Source organism: Psittacula echo (genome assembly GCF_963264785.1).
Source record: "Psittacula echo genome assembly, chromosome: 1".
NCBI classification, from domain to species: domain Eukaryota; kingdom Metazoa; phylum Chordata; class Aves; order Psittaciformes; family Psittacidae; genus Psittacula; species Psittacula echo.
In genome coordinates, this window is record NC_137735.1 from 26,422,716 (window position 1) to 26,441,252 (window position 18,537).

General features: G+C 38.3%; 1 protein-coding gene across 2 annotated transcripts; it reads left to right on the forward strand.

Annotated features, from left to right (window-relative positions):
- Window positions 1-1,411: 1,411 nt before the first annotated feature.
- Window positions 1,412-13,871, forward strand: TMEM33 (transmembrane protein 33). 2 transcript variants are annotated; one of them, XM_080638162.1, is made up of 7 exons: window positions 1,412-1,539; window positions 2,671-2,765; window positions 3,196-3,407; window positions 4,317-4,384; window positions 5,158-5,291; window positions 7,156-7,239; window positions 8,716-13,871. In XM_080638162.1, exons 1-7 carry the CDS (start codon window positions 1,483-1,485, stop codon window positions 8,843-8,845), a joined length of 780 nt encoding a protein of 259 aa, XP_080494288.1. In that variant the 5' UTR covers window positions 1,412-1,482; the 3' UTR covers window positions 8,846-13,871. The 2 variants fall into 2 exon arrangements, with proteins under 2 accessions (XP_080494288.1, XP_080494289.1); XM_080638163.1 differs by having other exon boundaries at window positions 3,196-3,383.
- Window positions 13,872-18,537: the final 4,666 nt, after the last annotated feature.

The following is an 18,537-nucleotide window of genomic DNA, read 5'->3' on the forward strand; positions in this document are numbered from 1 at the left end:
AGTCAGTTTTTCTCCTTCTTAGTAGCTGTTGCAGCACTGTGTTTTTGACTTTTGGCCTGGGAAGACCTGATAACACCGATGTTTAGACTGACCAAGGACTTTGTGAGTCTCATGCTCTGCCAGGGAGGAGGAGGGGCCGGGAGGAAGCAGGGACAGGACACCTGACCCAGGCTAGCCAAAGAGGTATTCCATACCACAGCACGTCATGCCTGGGATGTAGAACGGAGAGTCCCCGGAAGGGCTGGATCATGGCAGGGTGGGGGCGAGGTACCAGTTGGTGAGCGGTTGTATTCTCTTCCTTGTTATTTCCTTTATCATTATTACTATTAGTGGTAGCAGTAGTGATTTGTGTTATACCTTAGTTATTAAACTGTTCTTATCTCAACCCGTGGGAGCTGCATTCTTTTGATTCTCCTCCCCGTCCCTCCAGGAGCGGAGGGAAGAAAGGTGGTGGGGGGGGAAGTGGACTTCGTGGTTCTGATTTACGGCCTGGGCTTAAACCACGACACAAACAAAAAAAATCAGGACGAAGACAAGGATCAGAAAGGGCTGTCTACTACAAGGGCTTTAAACTAGATGAAAGTAGATTTAAATTAGATACTGGGAAGAAGTTCTTTACTTTGAGGGTGGGTGAGGCACTGGAACAGGTTGCCCACAGAAGTTGTGCATGTCCCATTCCTGGCAGTGTTCAACGCCAGGTTGAACAGAGCCTTGGGCAAATGTAAGGTGTCCCTGCCCATGGCAGGGGGTTGGAACTAGATGAGTTTTAAGCTCCCTTCCAACCCAAATCATTATATAATTCTATAATTGAATTATTATATGAATTAACCCTTTTCCAGACCTTGTAAATAGCATATGCTACGTGTTGCAGAGTGAGCAGGAAGCTTCTGCTTTTTGCTATCCAGCTCGGACATCGGACAATGTTGCTGATGTATCTGTACTTGATTAAAGCTCCCTGGTTTTAGTTTTAATGATTATTCCCCAACGATTTCAGAAACATGTCAAAGCTGCTGCATGCTAATGCAGTACCACTTGCAGTATGCATATCTAGGCACACTGAGCTTGTTTTCCCCTTTCACATCATAGAGGAGCCAGCGCCGAGGCGACCACATAAGCAGCGGTCGCCAGACGCAGCGCCGCAGAAAGTGTCGGGTCAAGCCTCCTCCTCAGCGGCCTCGCCCCGGCAGACGCACACCCAGCCCCGCACGGGTCCACCCTCCCACCACTTCCCACCCAGGCCGCGGCACATCGGCAAGCGTTGTCGGGAACGTCTCGCCGTCGGGCCTACATTGCCCAGCAGGCCCCGCGGCTCGCTGGAAGTGACGCCTTGTGGTATCCGGTGAGCGTGCGTTGGTGGCACTGGCGGTGGGTTGTGGGTGGCCGGGCGGGGAGTTTGAGGGGTGGGGGGGCTGCTGTGGTCGTCTCAGCTCCAGCCCCAGCTGTAGCTCTATCTGAGGCGCTTCTCTCCACGAAGGTGCAGCCATGGCGGACTCCGCGCAGAATGGGCGCATGCCGGGCGGGGCCGGTGGCGGAGCTGTGGTAAGGAGCCCCCGGTCAGGGGTTGGGGGGTGAGGAGAGAGGAGAGAGGGGACGGAGCAGGCCGCGACGCCGGCCCGACTCTTGTGGGGGGCATGAGGGCCCTGGGCCGGCTACGGCGCTTCTCCAGCAGCGCGGGCACCCCTTGTGGTGCCGGGAGGGTCCTGCGCCGATCGCAGTGTACCCTGGACGGCCAGCGGGACAGCTCTTTCACTTGTGGAGAACATGATGTTGCTGCGGCCCCGTTCTTGAAAACGTCGCTGTCAAAACTAATTCCATGTAGCTGTATTGTGCAAGTAAGACAGGAGATAATGATATGAAGGCGCTTGCAGGTTACTTAGGGTAATTTCTGGTCAATTTCATTTTAATTTTCAATTTCTGATCCTGCCCTAGGAATGCAGAGGGCAAGAGCAGTCTTCAAAAACAGGTTCAAATTCAGAAAAAGCCCCTTGAGCTCTTTATGGTGAAAGGAAGCTGATGCTTTGACTCTTGAGCACCGAATAGCCAAAAGAATGCTGTGTTTCATTAGAGCCTTTCTGGTATGGAGACTGTATCAGGAGTGGAGAGGGCTGTCGCTAAGGAGAGCTCAACAACAGGAGAGATGCTGGGTTACTGTTAGAAGCTTTCTGCTTTTTGGAGGCCAAGAATATGTAGGCCAAAATGATACTGTATTCCTTATGACATAGTTATGCCAACTGTGCCTGACACCTTCATTTCTTGTTTCAGTAAGATCTGTGGAAATTTAGTTATAGGTGCGTGCAGTGTATTTTAAAAGGAACCTTGAAGCAATAGTTGCAAAAGTTGGTGAGGTCTAAAGACCTTGCGTGATAGCATTTTTGAAGCTGGCAGTCTAGTGAGGGTGGTTTGTGTAGAAGAACTGTTTCCACAAAAGGTCTTACCACTATATTTGCTTGTAGTGTATAAAGGAGCTCTGTGGTTCTGAGGAAGACTACCTGTTGTTGTTCATGTTAGCAACATCACATGAGTCAAGTATCAGAGAATACTTCAAGCTATGATTTGCTTCTATTCAAAGTTGGACATAGACTCAGTTTATTGCAGAAGGGAAGAATGTTCAGTGTATGCAAATATTAGGATATCAACTTCTGTGGGGTTGTTTTTTTTCTTTTAATGTAGCAATTTCTGATGGCTAACAAGTTGGATACAGCAATGTGGATTTCCCGCCTGTTCACAGTTTACTGCTCAGCTTTATTTGTCCTGCCTCTTCTAGGGTATGTATTGTAATGTTATAAAATTGCATTAAGAATTTACGAAGTAACTGCAACTCATTTTCATAGCATTATTTTTAATGTAAGGGTAAATTTCTATTGTTCAGCTTACTTGGATAGTTTTTGTCAGAATTTATATTGGTTTAAACCATTTTTAGATGTGTTTGGGAAATGTGTTGTCCAGCTGTAAAGTAGTGAGTGGCAAATGGATGTCTTAATGTGTAATGATGAAGTAATATATTGAATTGTTTTACTTGTGGCACTTGCAGTAAGTCAGTGTTATCAGTTTTTGAGTTACCTTTTGGTAACAGTGCTTATATACAGGAATAGAAATGCTTCAGGTATTATTCAATTGTGATGCAATTCTCGAGAGTGGAAGACTTCTGAGCTGGGGTTTGGTTTATATGGTAACATCTCCTCTGATGATTTGCAGGTTGCATGAAGCAGCGAGCTTTTATCAGCGTGCCTTGCTGGCAAATGCTCTCACTAGTGCCCTCCGACTATATCAAAGGCTACCCCACTTTCAGCTTAGCAGGACGTTTCTGGCCCAGGCTTTGCTGGAGGACAGCTGCCACTACCTGTTGTACTCTCTTATCTTTGTGAATTCCTACCCTGTTACAAGTATCCTTTACTTGTGTCATCCTGGTAATGTCTTTAAACATCTTAAACTTGATTCTCCTCATTACTTGTGCTATGATTTGAAAAACTAGTTTGAACTAGAATGTGTTTGCTATTCATAGAACATACTCTATGTAAAATGGGAGAGGCTTATGTTAATTGATCCATATTCAGGTTAATCACCTGTAACTAGTGCAATGCAGTCTCTGGCTACTTAGATTTTTTTTTTTTTTCTTCCCTGAGACTTCAATTTGGTGGATTTTATGACCAGCCTCAAGTGATACTTTGAGAAGTTGGTAACTTTATCATTTATTACCAGTACAGGGTTTATATGATTCCTCAGTGTAAGTAGGACATGCATTATGTAGAGAGGAATTATTCAGCAGTAGTTTTTTCAGATAAGTTATTAAACAGGATCTGCAAGAAAGGATTCTGTGGCTTGTCAAAGGTCATACGCAAGAACTGATTTTTCTTTGTGCCACTCTTAAAAATGTCCTACTTTTAATGTCTCTGGCAGAGGAATGTCTGTGTTCTTGCTCTCTAAAATCTGGATGTCTGACAACTGCATTTTCTTTGGTAAAGAAATGCATTTCTTAATAATATTATGACAACTTGTATTTGATAGATTTTAAGTAATAACCTCCTTTGTGTCTTTCATGCAGAAAGCATGCATTTCAGTAGAAATGCACTCATGTATGTTGTACTTTTGCATACACACGCATTTTGAAGTTAATAAAGTGTAGCTAAGAGGTGTAAGAAGCAAAGGGAAGAGTTATAAATAATAGGTATTAGACACATGCATGTCTTAACACAGTATAGGTCATTCTAGCCAACCTGTTGTGAAGAGCCATCAAGCTACGGCTTGTGTGTTAGCATAATGTGACAGAGAAATTAAGTACTTGTGCAGTCTATAATTTTCCTTATTGCTTGGTTCAGTGAGTATTTTTCCAGTTCTGCTGTTCTCTTTGCTTCATGCTGCTACATATACAAAGAAGGTTCTTGATGTAAGTATGATATGATGTATCATACACTTCATACTGCTGATATTCTCGGGGTTTATAAGTGGGTTTGAGTTGCAACTATAGTTTCCTTTAGTTACACTAAGGGAGTTAGAGTGAAACTGTAGTATGGAGTCTCAGCACAGAGAATCTGAGAAGTCTTTTCTGTTGCCCTTCCTTCCCCCTACTTCTGTTACGACTCAGTGATATGTTGACACTAATTATTTTTTTCAAATGCTGTTCCTTGAAAAAAACAAAAGCAGTTTAACAGTGAAGTTGAAACTTAAGACATGTCTTTTCAAGCTAAAACATAGCCTGTGAAATATAATGTTCTATTTCAGTAGTAAAATAACAAACTGCAGGGTAAGGATAGCAGGCAAAATACTTGCCAGTTGGCCCTGCTGCTCAGTAAACTGTTTTGTGCAGTTAATATAACTCCCAACTTCTCGTGTTCCTAACTAGGTTATCTTGCTACCATAGGTACTTCCTCCTTGTGGGCAGAGCAAGGTTCGTGTCCTTCTCTGTGCAGTTAAATCTAAAATGGGTGGGTGAGGGAATTGCAACACCTCATGTTTTTAATTGAACTGTATATAATTATGGAGTTCCAAGTTTACGGTAGTTTTCTTTGGGATACTAATCTCAATACCTTTAAAGGATCTCGTCTTAAACTGCTGAAATGAGTTGTAAATTATAATTGTTGGTATTTTGATTTCTTTGGGCTAGAGAAGATAGGTGTAACTTGTGTGTTTTCTGGCATTATTTTTTTTTTTTCTTTAAAGGCACGAAGTTCAAACAGCCTGCCCTTTCTGAGAAATATTTTGGAGAAACTGAATGCTAATCAACAGAATATTCTGAAATTCATTGCTTGCAATGAAATTTTTCTGATGCCAGCTACGGTTTTTATGCTGTTCAGGTAAAAATTACCATAAATATTTTCAGGATTAGAAACTTTCTACACATGACTACTTTTTGAAATTGAGTTTTCTGTGGGTCACAGATCTCCATTTGTATGGTTCTGGCTGACCAAAGCTTGGATTTAATTTGTTTGATTCCTAGACTTTTCAAGTTGGTGCGTCATGAAATCAAAGTGTTCACTCTGATATAACTCGGCACCAAAAAAAACATTCCCTTTCATAGTCTGGGTGACACTGTTGGATCAAATCAAAGTTTTTCAGGCCTGTAACTTGTGTTCTTCTGCATTGTTTGGTAAGTTTAGTTTTGGTCAGTGTAATGGAATATTAAGATCTTCAATAAAAGTGAAGTCTTAATTTTGACTATCAGATTCTAGAAATTTAAGTGGCATGGTATTTAATTCTGCTAAAAGTGTGCAAGCAAGAGTAGGTTATGTCCTTTCCTGTGTTACTTCTGACCAGTGACCCTTTTTTATATTTTTGATTCCATTTGGTTTTACCTGCTTGGCGCCTGTTGAATTCATTTTGGGGATCTTGAGCATATGCATGTTGGAATCCTTCTGAAGTCATATAGGCATAACGATCTGTCTTTTCATATTTGGAAGTGGAGTACACCCTTTGTTCTGTAGAAGTCCTAGCACAGCGAAAACATTTGTCTTGAGTGGGCTCACAGGCAGTAGAAGGAAGGCTTTGTCTTCTTGGACGTTGATAGAATGCATAATTTGTCTTTATCTTTTGATAAGTCTGCTAAACACTTCAATGCTTCAGCCTAGAAGTGCTCCATTTCATTTAAGGTCACTTAACAACTGACAGATACACTTTGTATCCAGTATCTGAAACTTTCAAGTGCTTTAAGCTTCTCTTTAGGAGCACATTTTTTATTCCCTCCCTCCCTCTCTGGAGAATTTAGTATGTGAAGTATTGCTACTTGATAGGTCATCTAGTAGATACTGAAGCTTATAAAAGATCATATAACAAATTTTAAGATCATAAAATGGTTAAATGCAGCTATTGTGAGAATTTGTTCTTTAAGCTGGTTTAACATAGTAAATTGCTTGTAGATACTCTACAGGTGCAGTATTTCCTTTCCCCCCCCTCCTGTAGCTGACTTCTGTTACTTTTATTTTTTTCCCCCTGGTAAAGACACTGCTCATACTTGAAGGAGCTCTAGTTACTTGAACTGTCATGTTCAACTTCAGAGCTTTTTATACTGTATTATGTAAAGAAACTTCAGTCATTAAAATTAAACTCATGGTACTTCTGTGCTTTGCTGTGTATGATTTGTATGCTACTATTTTACAGCACTGTCATATGAAACAGCAGCTTTGTGAAATACCAAAACCTAATTTCAGTGTAGCTGAAGTAGTCGGATATCAGCTTGGCATTAATGTCTAGGTACATCTGTAATAGTCTCCTGTGTGTTCTGAGATGTTCTGCAAAAGATACTACAAATGTGGTTCAGATATTCAAAGTGCTATGAATAGAGCTGAAAAAGGTTGCTGTAACTGGACTATTTATGTCCACCAGTTTCTGTGCTTGACCAGCAAGCTTTTCCTAATACTGAACAGGCATTCACCACACTTCTGTAATCCTTTGCCCACTGCCAGAAATGAAACATATAAAAAACTTCTTAAATGTAAAATCCATACAAGAACAGCACTTTTTTAACTGCTTCATTGAGCAGTTTTATTCTATAATGTAAGTTTCTGCCTTTGTGAGTGTATGGTTATGTGCTTTTTCTTGTCAGTTATATGTAACCAGAACTGATGTGACTCAATCTAGCTAAAGCCCTGTTTTGTTTGTTGTTGCATTTTGTTTTTTTTTGTTTTGGCCAGTATTAAGCTCTAATTCTGTATTCTCTTTCAGTGGACAAGGGAGTCTGCTCCAGCCATTCATTTACTACAGATTTCTTACGTTACGCTACTCTTCTCGGCGAAATCCATATTGTCGGTAAGCACTAAACTGATTTTGGAAGTTCATGTTTAACTGCATAGTGTTTAGGCATTCAGAAATTTTTAATTCTAAAATGAATGCATAATTCATAATACTAAGTCTCTATAATTACAATGTGGAATACACCTGGATGCTGATTCAAGGTTACATTTATTTTATGTAACTGAGCGTTTCTGAAAGGTACCACCATCCTTGAATGGGAGCTTACAGAGCATGCTTGTGTAATTAAAACTATGCTTTGGAGAATAAAATCTTTCAGTTGTTCTGCAGCCATTTACCAGAAAGATATCCTTATTTTTAGATGGCAGGCCTATCTAAGGGTTAGTCTATACATTGACAGGAACTTATGAACTTGTGTTACATTGATAGGAAAAAAAAAACCAAACTGTGGATGACCTTAAGCAGGTTCATTACCTCCTTTAGGTAATTAATTCATTAGTAAGCTTAATTGTAAGGTAATTCATAACTGTGATTGAAATAGAGCCTTATTGCTTTTGTTTGAAAGTTGGTCAAGCCAATACTATTTCTTTGAACTCTGAAACCATATATATTTCTATGAGGATTTGCTCAAGTTAGTGCTTTCTTGGAATCTTTCTTATTACAAGCGCTGCATAGCATAAAATTTTGTGAACATACTTTCGGTCTGATCACTATTCTATTAGGAAATGGTTTGCTACAGTAACCAATAAAGTGTTTTTTGCTGCCATGGTATGCAAAGATGGGTCTGAGGATCATGAACTTCATGACCTCCTATTCCCTACTGTTTTGTAAGAAACTATTTGTTCCATCTTGGTTCATGTATTCTTTTTAACAACACCACAAAATTCTATAAAGGTGCTTTATTACTTCAGTATCTAAAAATAATTTAAGTTGTACAATAATAGAACTAGCTTTCAATAGAGCTAGTTTACCCAAGATTCTACTGGCATTTATGTAGTTTTAAGGGGAACTGGTGTTGTGGGTTGTATTTCTCATGTCTGTCTTCTAATGCTTTTAGAGTGCAGAGTTCTTGCATTCTAGCAACAAGCAGCACAAACACACAATCGTCTCCCAACTCCTTACACTCTTTTTGATAAAGCATTACAGCATTACTTTTTTTTTTTTTTTTTTTTTAAATAATACGAGGGGGGTGGTGTGCTTTGCTTGTGGGGTTTTTATGGTTTTGTTTGTTTGTTTCTTTTCTTTGGTTGGTTGGGTGGCTTTTTTTTCCTTGAAGGTGGAACTTTTCTGTTTCTTTGTATCTGTCCTCAGCTGGAAGCCAATGAATTAAAGTTAATTAAAATGTTAATGTTTAAAGGACAGTAATTCTGAAGCTCTTGCAAGATACAGTAACACTTGAGTTGATCTGAAGAACTTGCTAACTAGAGTGTGTATTGAGGTTGAGAAAAGAAGTGAATTAAAGAAAGATTTAGATGATACTTACTTCTGCTAAATTCTGTAGGATTTTAAAACTCTTTAAATCTGATTTTTCAGGACTCTCTTCACCGAGCTGAGGATTGTTGTTGAACACTTAATAATGAAGCCCTCATGCCCTGTTTTTGTAAGAAGACTATGCCTCAGCAGCATTTCCTTTATAAGCAGATTGGCACCAACTGTTGCGTAGCCAAATTTCAGGCACTTGTGTCTTGTGAACATTATGAGCAGCTAGCACTCTGCTGATGATTAAAAATTCCTGGTTTTACACTGATCTCACTCCAGGCTGTATAAAAATGTGTCTATGCTTTTCTGGAGATAATATGAAATTTAGCATATCAAAAGCAAGTCATGGAAACTTAAAATTACTGTGTTGTATTGCTAATTGGTGAAAAAAGTAGCTGCATCCTGTCTAAAACATGCCCAGTCATACAGAATTAGTTTTTTTAGGAATCGACAGTTGTTCAAGGCTGATTAAATCTTTAAGGTCTGTACTCAGTAGGTTTACGTTAGTTGGAACTATAGCTGCTGTAGGATGTCTCCAGTGGATAGCAGTTGGTATACATAACTATGCAGTACATTTTGGACAATATTTTTCCGCTTCCTAAATTTATCTGTAGAACCATTTCATTTAAATTACTATACTCAGTGTAAAATTATGACCCACTTTGAATTTAACAAAAGGGATTAAAATCTATGAAGCTGACATAGTTAACACCTTTTCTGAAGGAGAGGTTATTTTTATTAATACTACTTAAAAAGAACTTTTCCAAGTTTCTGCCTTGTGACATAGTCTTACATGATGTTGTTGGAAGAAGTCTCAAGACTGATGACAGAAAACTTTGCAGTCGTCTTGTCATAGCAAAATGTTTTACCAAGCCAAATTGCTGACCTGTAGGCTTTTCAGACAAAGATGCAATGCTTAAACTTTTAGCCATCTCTTACATGTACTAATCAATGTAAACGAAGTAACTTTTGAAGAATCATTGCAGATTTGTTCTTGTGTCTACACAAATGTGAGACTGCAGTAATTCAAGCATGTCAGCTTTTTAGAAAATTAATCTATAGCTAGCTCTATATAAATGGTTATTCCAGTTTCTGAGACTCATTGTGATGGGAAATTTGCATAAAGGATTGCACCTGTTTAGGCAGCTTCTGAAACAAATGAGTGTAGGATTTCTTGGCATAAATCCATCCGATGACTGATCTGAAGCCAGTGTCATGACTAGAGACGTGAATATTAACTTGAGTGCTGATTATGCATTTACCCAGCAGCTGAAAGGTAGGTGGGGTGGGGTGGGGAAATAAAGAAAAATCTGTCTAATCACAACTTCTTTCCATAAATTCAAGGCAAAGCATTTGCTGACTCTTGTGTAGTTAATGTTAGTATTCTAATTGCATAAAATTAAATGGGTTTCATTGGCCTTCTGTAAACTCCTATAGCACTGTACTTAACTACTCTTCCTTGTTCAGAGAAGTTTTATGTAAAACAGTTTTGAAAACACTCTTGAAGCAAAGTATTTTTCTGTAACTATTGAATTATCTTGTTTTTGATGTGGTTATTATTCAGACTTTCCAGTTGTATTAGTTTCTTAGATCAGAGCCATGTATTTATAGACTTCTTTGGTTTTTGCTCAACCTCTTGGTACTGACAAACCAATTGGTAATTGAATGTGATATTCTTTGACTACTTGTCTTGCTCTCTGAACATGATTAGCTATTTGTAGAACACTTGCACACCGCAGAAGCAACTGCATGCAGTAATGCTCTACAGCTGCTAAAGACTTGCAATGAGATTCACTATATGTATATCCTGTAATTTGAGGATTTTATAAAAACTAAAATTTCTACTGCAATAAAAGGAGTGTTAAACGTAATTTGCCAAGCTCTTCAAGATTATTTTCTCTCTAACAGACTGTACTGATGCTTGAACCTGGAAGTTGAGCAGAATGCTGTCCTGTGTGTATGCATGCATGTTCTTATATTCCCACTGCTGCTTCTGTATTGGGACACAATGTCTTGTGCATTTAAAAATTATTTTATAGGGAATTTTGCTTTCTAAAGTGCAAAAATTTATGACCCTTTCCTTCAAAATTTAAACCGAGAATAAGCACAGCAACAATGGTGTCTAATCAGAGCAGAAATCTAGACCTACTTAATACTGTTTCAATTCTTCAGCACTTTCTAGACCTTCTTTGTGTTACATGGTAGATTTTTTTTTGAGTGGTGATGTCAGACTGTTCAGCTTTTTGCACCACTGTGATTTAAAAATTAATTTGATCATCTAAATTGGTCCCCTCTAGTGGGAGTGGAAGGCAAATAAATACTTCTGTAATGAAAGCAAAACCTGTTATTTCTGAGCAAATTTTTGTGGTCTAAGACTGCTGTTAAGGGTGCAGTCTACTGTTTCTTTAATCGTATGCTGTTATTAAATGAGAGGAGTCTAAATTGGATCTGATGTATTACAACTGTAACTGAAGGATGCTAAGTCTGAGATCCAACTCTATGAATTCACAAGGAAAATTAAAAGGAATATGTGAATGAGATTTCAGGAAGTAGAGAGTTGGAAGACAGTGCCATGATGTAAAAGTTGCATGTGGATACCGAATTTCTTTTTAACTCTTTCTATTAAGTCTTAAAAAATGGGTCAAGTGGAGAAAGTGGGATTTGATTTGGCTACTAGTGTATTTTTGGCTTTGCATGGAGTTGCTTGACAAATAAGGCCTGGATTTTACTTGTGGCCTCGTAAAACTTAACTCTCTCATGTGCCAAGAAAACATGGAATAAAGGGATAAGAGTAAATTCCAAGCAAAATAAATAAGGCAACTGACCTGCACTCTTCATCAACTTTGATTTTTACTGCAGCCTTTAGGCTGCCTAAGTGATAACACCAAGTTTTATCAGTGCTGGCAAAAACATTCTGTCCTTGTGCCTGCTTTCTTACCACAGTTTGACTGTTTCTATACTAACAAATTAAACACCTGAAATTCTGTTTGTGTCCTGATAACTTGAGATTTTTCTGGGGAAAAGAACTGTATATATGTTCATGCTGCTGTGCTGTCAACACCTAGCTGTGATGCAGAGGCTGTAACAGAAGTCTGTGGTAGTAGATATACTTTGCCGCTGACCAGAAAATGCCTCCCAACCCCAAATGTGAAGCAGAAGAGTTTTTGTCCTACTAAAAGGTTACCTACCCAATGTGGCAACTGTTTCCACTGGTATAAATCATGCTGGTCATTGTTTTTTGTCTAAGCTTTCATAGGTTAAAGTGCTTTTGCAGAGATCCTGTGGGTAGACCTACCCCTTGCTGTGCACAAGCTTGCTATAGCAGTGATGCTTCAGCATAAGACTTGTCTGTTCTCCCCTGCAGATGAATAAAGTATTAGGACCCACTGGGTCTGTTGAAGCAGCTAATGCCAGTTGGGATTTCTTACACACAGAGCAATTTGCAAATGCATCCATCCTTTCCTTTATTGTATTTTATTTAATTTTATACTTCTGTTGTCATTTTTGTGCTGTCAGTTTTATGTTTTGCTCCCTTTGATGGGTGTTCAAGGGGAGCACTATCACTAATGTTTTAATTTGCATGTTTTAAGGATTTTTAATATATTATAATCATGAGCCACTATTTCTTCCAGCAGTTTCTGAGCTGCTAACTATATATGTGATAGTACTGTCCAAACAAATAATGCGGCTGTTTATTTTGTACAATCTGCATTGAATCTTTTTGTTGTTAGGCACCTGTATTGCAACATCTGTTGTACAGACCCCTTAACTAAGGAAGTACAATTCTTGCCTGTTTTACAGGCTGGAACTGAGACATGGAAGGGAAGAGCATAGCTGGAGGTGCTGCAAGAGCTCTGGCAGAGCAGGAAATCAAAAAGAGTTGGACAGGCATCTGGGGGAACTGTGATTTGTTTTTACACCACGTAGGACCTCCTGGTTCTGTTTCCAAAAATGATACTAACTGCTCCTTAAATAGTTTCATGAAGTACCGTACCTTACAGTGCTAAGATTAATGGTAGCAAAGACCATTAAGCTAGAACAGCATGTTCTTTTAAAGCCGTGTCAAAATTTGATTTCCATGTGCAAAAGTAGGTATAGCCTCTGGTGTCATCTTCCTGGTGAGGAGAAATAACACCATAAAGCAAGATTGCAAGCTCTTACGTGCTTGATGTTAGTAGGTTATGCTGATCTGTGCTAATTGTCTATAACTTTTAACTGCTGAGGTGCAAGTATTGGTGGTTAAACTATATATACTGAAATTGGTTAGTGTATCTTTGTACTGTAACTTCTATTGTGCTGTATTTTTCTTAAAAATCACAGGAAGAGTCAGGCCTTGCTGGTTTATATTGCCTTTTAAGGATAGAAACTTAAGAAATCCATTATTTCAAAAATTAATTATCAATATGATAATGATTCTAATAGTCTAATATGATTCTATGATTCTAATATGGGTAATATAATTGAATTTAAATGTGGATTCAAAAATACTTTTTTCATAAAATGTCAGCATTACTTATTTTCTGCAGAAGCTAGCTCTGTGATAATAGCAGATACTATGCAGGTAAGGAAGTTTCATTGCTTGGTTCTGTGCCATCCAGATGGTACAAACTTCCAAAATAAATTGAAAAATTCATCTTTTACTTGTATTCAAGGACTGAGGCACAAAATGCTAATGTAGGGGCTCAGAGGGGAAATATAGTTCTCCTACATATTTGAGAAAATGTGAAGCCCTTTCAGGAAAATCTAATAAACATAATAATCACAGGCTGCTGACACTAAGGAAAAAGCACCTCATTCGCTCTTTCTTTTATGTAGCAATTTAGTGGTCCCTACTGATTTTTAAATTGGATCACTGCAGTAAATTATCCATACCAGTACCTGTGAAAGAAAGCACTGGGATCCATATTTGTTTAGTGCTGTGCTTAAATCAGCAAGAATGATAAATTTGATGCTATGAAATTGGGAATATCAAGGGCTTTTCTCGGTGAATGAGCAAGTATCTCCATTTGTAATTTACTGTGACCCTTTTTCACTGTATGTGCTTTGTATGTCAAATATTTATTTTGAAACAAATTAAATTGTTTTCTGTATTGATACAGCTATGGTTTTGTTGATGTTCTTGAAATTGAATTGCATAGTTTTTTCTGGATTTAAAATATTACCAGTGTTGTGTTGCAAAACAGCACTTGTTAAAGTTCTAATCTTTGAGTTTGACCAACAGCTTTCCATGCTAAATGTTCTAGGTGTGTGTTGTGGCTTTTTGTGTTGGTTTGTTTTGCGTGTTTAAGAATAGTGCAGGATGCTGTAAGCTCCTGTGGCTTCTCATTTGTTTTTTCTTGAGAAATAAGAAGATTAAGCTGTATATCAAACAGAAAAAAAAAAAGCTGTCTTTTAAATTACTGGAGCTATTCTGCTTAGTAACACAAAGTTCTTTGAAAAAAGTTACCTATGTGCTCAGTTTACTGGCATATTTTCAGTGCAGGTGTTAGTAGAGGAAAGTTGACTGTACACTTGTGTTTTGGAAGGAGTCCTGTCCCTTTAATTTTAAAATAGGTTATTTTGTGACTATGATTACATCCCACTACCTAAGTAAGTGCCACTGCTGAACTGAAAATGAGTCATAGTTAGTGCTTGATCATTTGGATGCTTGATTATTCTATCAGTATAACAATGATTTGTTTTGCAACTTGTAAGCAAAATTGTGAAGCAGTGTTGTTAGTAATGTGACCCTGTGTTACCCTCTTCTTGTGGGTTAGGTTTAGCTCATTTGTGACGGCACGTTAAATGGCTGACTTCTGTTCAACCCCAGTGCTAACCAGATGGGCTTTATTCTACACAGCTGGCTACCACCATACAGCTGTGGCTTTGTAGAAGCAGTAGTATGGATTGTATTCTGAGGAACCATTACAGACTTTGCTCTTAAGTTAACTTGAGTTCATCTCTCTTTATCCTTGTTTCCATGTGCCTGACTGTGATACCTTGCTTATGAGGGAAATGAAGTGTTGCAGCAGTCCAGACTACTGCCTGGAGTGAGCAAACTGGTTTTCTGAGATCAAGTGCAGATCATAGTATTCTCATTTGCTCTGTGTGTTCCTACAAATGTTCACTCATGCACCTCTGCCAATGTGAAGAGCAAGAATTTGTTGGATGAAGATGGTGCATCAGCTGGTTAAGGCATTTCACAGGAAAATTAACCTGAAAATCAGAAACTGTAAAGGTGCAGGTCTAGATTTTCTGCAAGGGTTATAGCAATGTCAACTGCAGTTTTCACAAAGGTAGAAATGTAATAGAAGGAGAAGGAAGAAGAATGGAGAAAAAAACAGAATGCAGAAGAGGTCAGCTCAGATAAAAAAAGGTCTGAAAATCCTATGGGTGCTGTGTTGCTTTCACAAACCCGAATTTCCCATTCACAATTTTATACCATCAGCACCCTCTGGATAGTACTTCTGTTTTCCAGCTGTAAATTATTTCTAATTTAGCCTCTATTAAAATACTATTGGAATAGTGTGTTCAGATGCTGCCTTATTGTACAAGAGCTGACAGACTGATCTTGGTTTACTTAAAATGGAAAACCGCTGCAGTGGAATGATGTGTTCTTATCCATTATGTTTGAAGCTCCTGTAGTGGAAAAGTAGAAAAACAAACACTTACTAGGTCTATATTGCTGATAGGCTTCTTGGCTGCTTTTTATTACTATTTCTTAAACATTTCTATTTCCATGTTGCTTTACTATAGTTTTATATTGGAAATCTAGGGGAAGATGCAGTATGTGCTGCTATGTGGGGTTTTGTCCTGATATATGTTTGCTTCTGTGGGCAAAGACACATAGAATGTGATTATTTTTGCATTTTTTGATTTATTTTTTTTAATCTAGAAAATCTGACCAGACTGTTTTGAGATCACACGTATTTGCCTATTACAATTCCTTTCAACATACTTCCTGTTATAGTAACTTCAGTTAGGTTCTGACTAAAGCACAACAAAAAACATTGTGAATCTTTTCCGTTATAAAGTTTAAATTAAAGCCCTTTATTATCAAGGTTTTTTGTAATGGCAGATGGAAATCTGAAGTTGACTTTCTGAATTCTCATCAGCACGTGTTTGTTGAGCATCCAGTGGTTCTATTCACATTTTTAATTCTCTCAAATTTTTTATCACTCTGGGGCAGAGGTAAGCAAGACATTTGGTAAGCAAGACATATGCATGACTGCATATGTGCTGTGGATGAATGGTGTGTATGTATACTTATGGCAGCAGATAAATGTCTAAGAACAGATTATATTTTGAGGAGGTTTTGCCATGTGGATATGTTAATACACTTTGATCTTTATGATTAAAAAAGCCTTTTCCTGCCCTTTGCCAGCCTTTTTTCTTTGCAGAGTGTTACATATTTGGAAGGGAAATTTTTTAAAAAAGATTTTTTAAAAAAGATTTTTGTACTGCAGAGGTGCTTCTAATATCCTGCCTTTATACACTTCCAAAGTATGAGGCAAGCTTATTTCACATTCTTAAAATCAAGCTGCTTTTAAGCTGGTCCTTGCTTTGTGTAAAAGATTGTAGGACAGGTGGAGTAGCTGGAGACTGCATGATGCGGGAAGTTTCCTGCAGTCCTGTGTGCTGATGCATGCCTGCATATTACTCAAGAGAATAAGAACAGTTGTTTCAATATATTATGCATTATGTACCTAGTATTGATTTTAAGAATTTTAAGCTAGATTTCTGCTTCAGGAAGAAGAAAACTGCTGCTAACCTTAAGAATTCTTTTTCCTTACTCAAAGGCTAGAAATTATATTTGACAACATGATTTAGTCGTTTGAACTGGGATTTTTCTTACGTGTGCTAATTTTAATTCCAAACCACTGACCTCTAGTGGCTAGTTTGCAACTATGAAGCGAAACATTTTAGTAATTTAATCCGCTCCCCATGTGTCTATTGGCTACAGGAGAGTGTTTTTCAGGAGAATAATGTGGTTCCATGGTTTATTGTACTTTGGCTTCACAAGTACTTATCTGCTTTACACATTAGAAAGGAGATGAAAGAAAACCAGATTTATAGTTAAGGTTTCTTTAAAGAAGTTACTCACAAGCCCAAATGTTTGTTGTGATTGTTGGGAAGATAAAAAATCCTATGATCTGCGAGAGCATCCCAATAATAAAGATCTTAAAACATATATTGTCAAATCCTTGTAGTATTAGCAGAATCCTGATTCCTTTTTGCTCAGGATGTTGCTGCTTTATAACTGTAGTCTTTCTTACATGTGTGGGATTATTGGTCCAGGAACAGTAATATTTTCGTCTTTTGCCTGCATAACCATGAAGTGCATATTTCTGGATATATGTTGTATTAGTCTTTCCCTTTTCCCCAATTTGACTGTAGCTGCATATGTCCCAGTATAACTCCCATTGATTTTTATTGTGATACTTTATCCCATCTTTCTTCTATCCTCACAGCCTTTCCCTTCTTTACCTGTCCTATCTCCTGCTGTTGTCTGCTTTTGTGAAACCCTTTCTCTCTTCTGGAATTACCTCTTCCCTCTGCTTTATTGTACTCCCACTTCAACTGATTTTGCAGTACGGATCTCAGCTCTGCCTCCCAGAAGATCTGGTGAGTCACCAGGTTCCCAGGGAAAAGGATATGGTTGCCAGTCTGTGCCGCGAGAGGACTGTGAGCTGCTGCAGCAGCAGGTCGTTAGCTGCTGGGCTGCTGCTGGGGTCAAAAGGGCCGGCCGAGCACTGCTGCACACAGTTCCAGAAACTGAAGATGACTTTGCTGGTGTTAGGGTGAATGAACTGCATGTTAATAAATGAAACATGTATCCACGTGCTGGAAATGAAAGGTATTTGCTTCTAGTTTATGTTTATCTCTGACCCAGTGACCAGGATAGAACCTAACAGACCTATGTGACTCAGTGGTGTTACATGGACTTCTGAGGATTCAACATTTTGTGCTTTGGAAGAGTCATTCCTCTCATGTACCTGCTTGCCACAAAATACTTTCTCTTTTTCTGTTTAAATATTTTACCTGAAAAGCTTAAAGGCTGTTTGGGATCACTGGACACTTTATATGTATTAATACTTTTATTTTTTTAACTATCAGTATGAATTTTCTTGCTGTCAACAATATATCTGTAGAATCATAAAAGGTACAAAATCAGAATGGTCTTTCCCTTTTAAAAACCTTGCTATGCTGTATGAAAGACATAAGGCTGGATATTATGGGATTCTCAGAGTAACTTAAACTATATTAAGTCATTACCTCAGCTCTTGCTGCTGATCTGGGGACATTGCAAGTCTCTGCTGTATGAATTTGAAATCTTTAATGAATTTCAGATTATAAAATATTCAAATTAGCTTTACATTACATCATTTTTTGTACAAGGAACACTAAAATCCTTCACTGTATATTAGCCTTTACGTTTCACAGATTTCTTGCAAGGCAGTAACATTAAAGAATTTCATCATGATGTACTGTTGTAGCTCAAGTAATCCAGTTACTTATTTCTTTTAAAAAAACAGGAACGAGGAATAAAGTCTCCAAAGGTCTGTGTTTCAATCCAGCTGCCTGTCTTTCTTGATCTGTAAGTAGTTCTAAGCAAACTTTCCAAGTGTCTCTGTAAAGCAGGTTCTAAATCTTAAAAGGCTGCACTCACACAGTCCCTGTTCTTCCTGAAGACCTGGTAAAGCAACTGAATCTTCTAAGTTTTTACTGGCAAAGTAATATGCTCTTGTCTTGGTTTAAGGCTCTAGAGGTTTTGCAAAAGGCTGCCTGAGGAAATGACCCTGATATGGTAGACAGCCTCCCTCTTCTTGTGAGCAATATATCCAGATTTTCATGATAGGTATATGAGCAACCTCTGTCCCCCAGCCAGAGGTACAG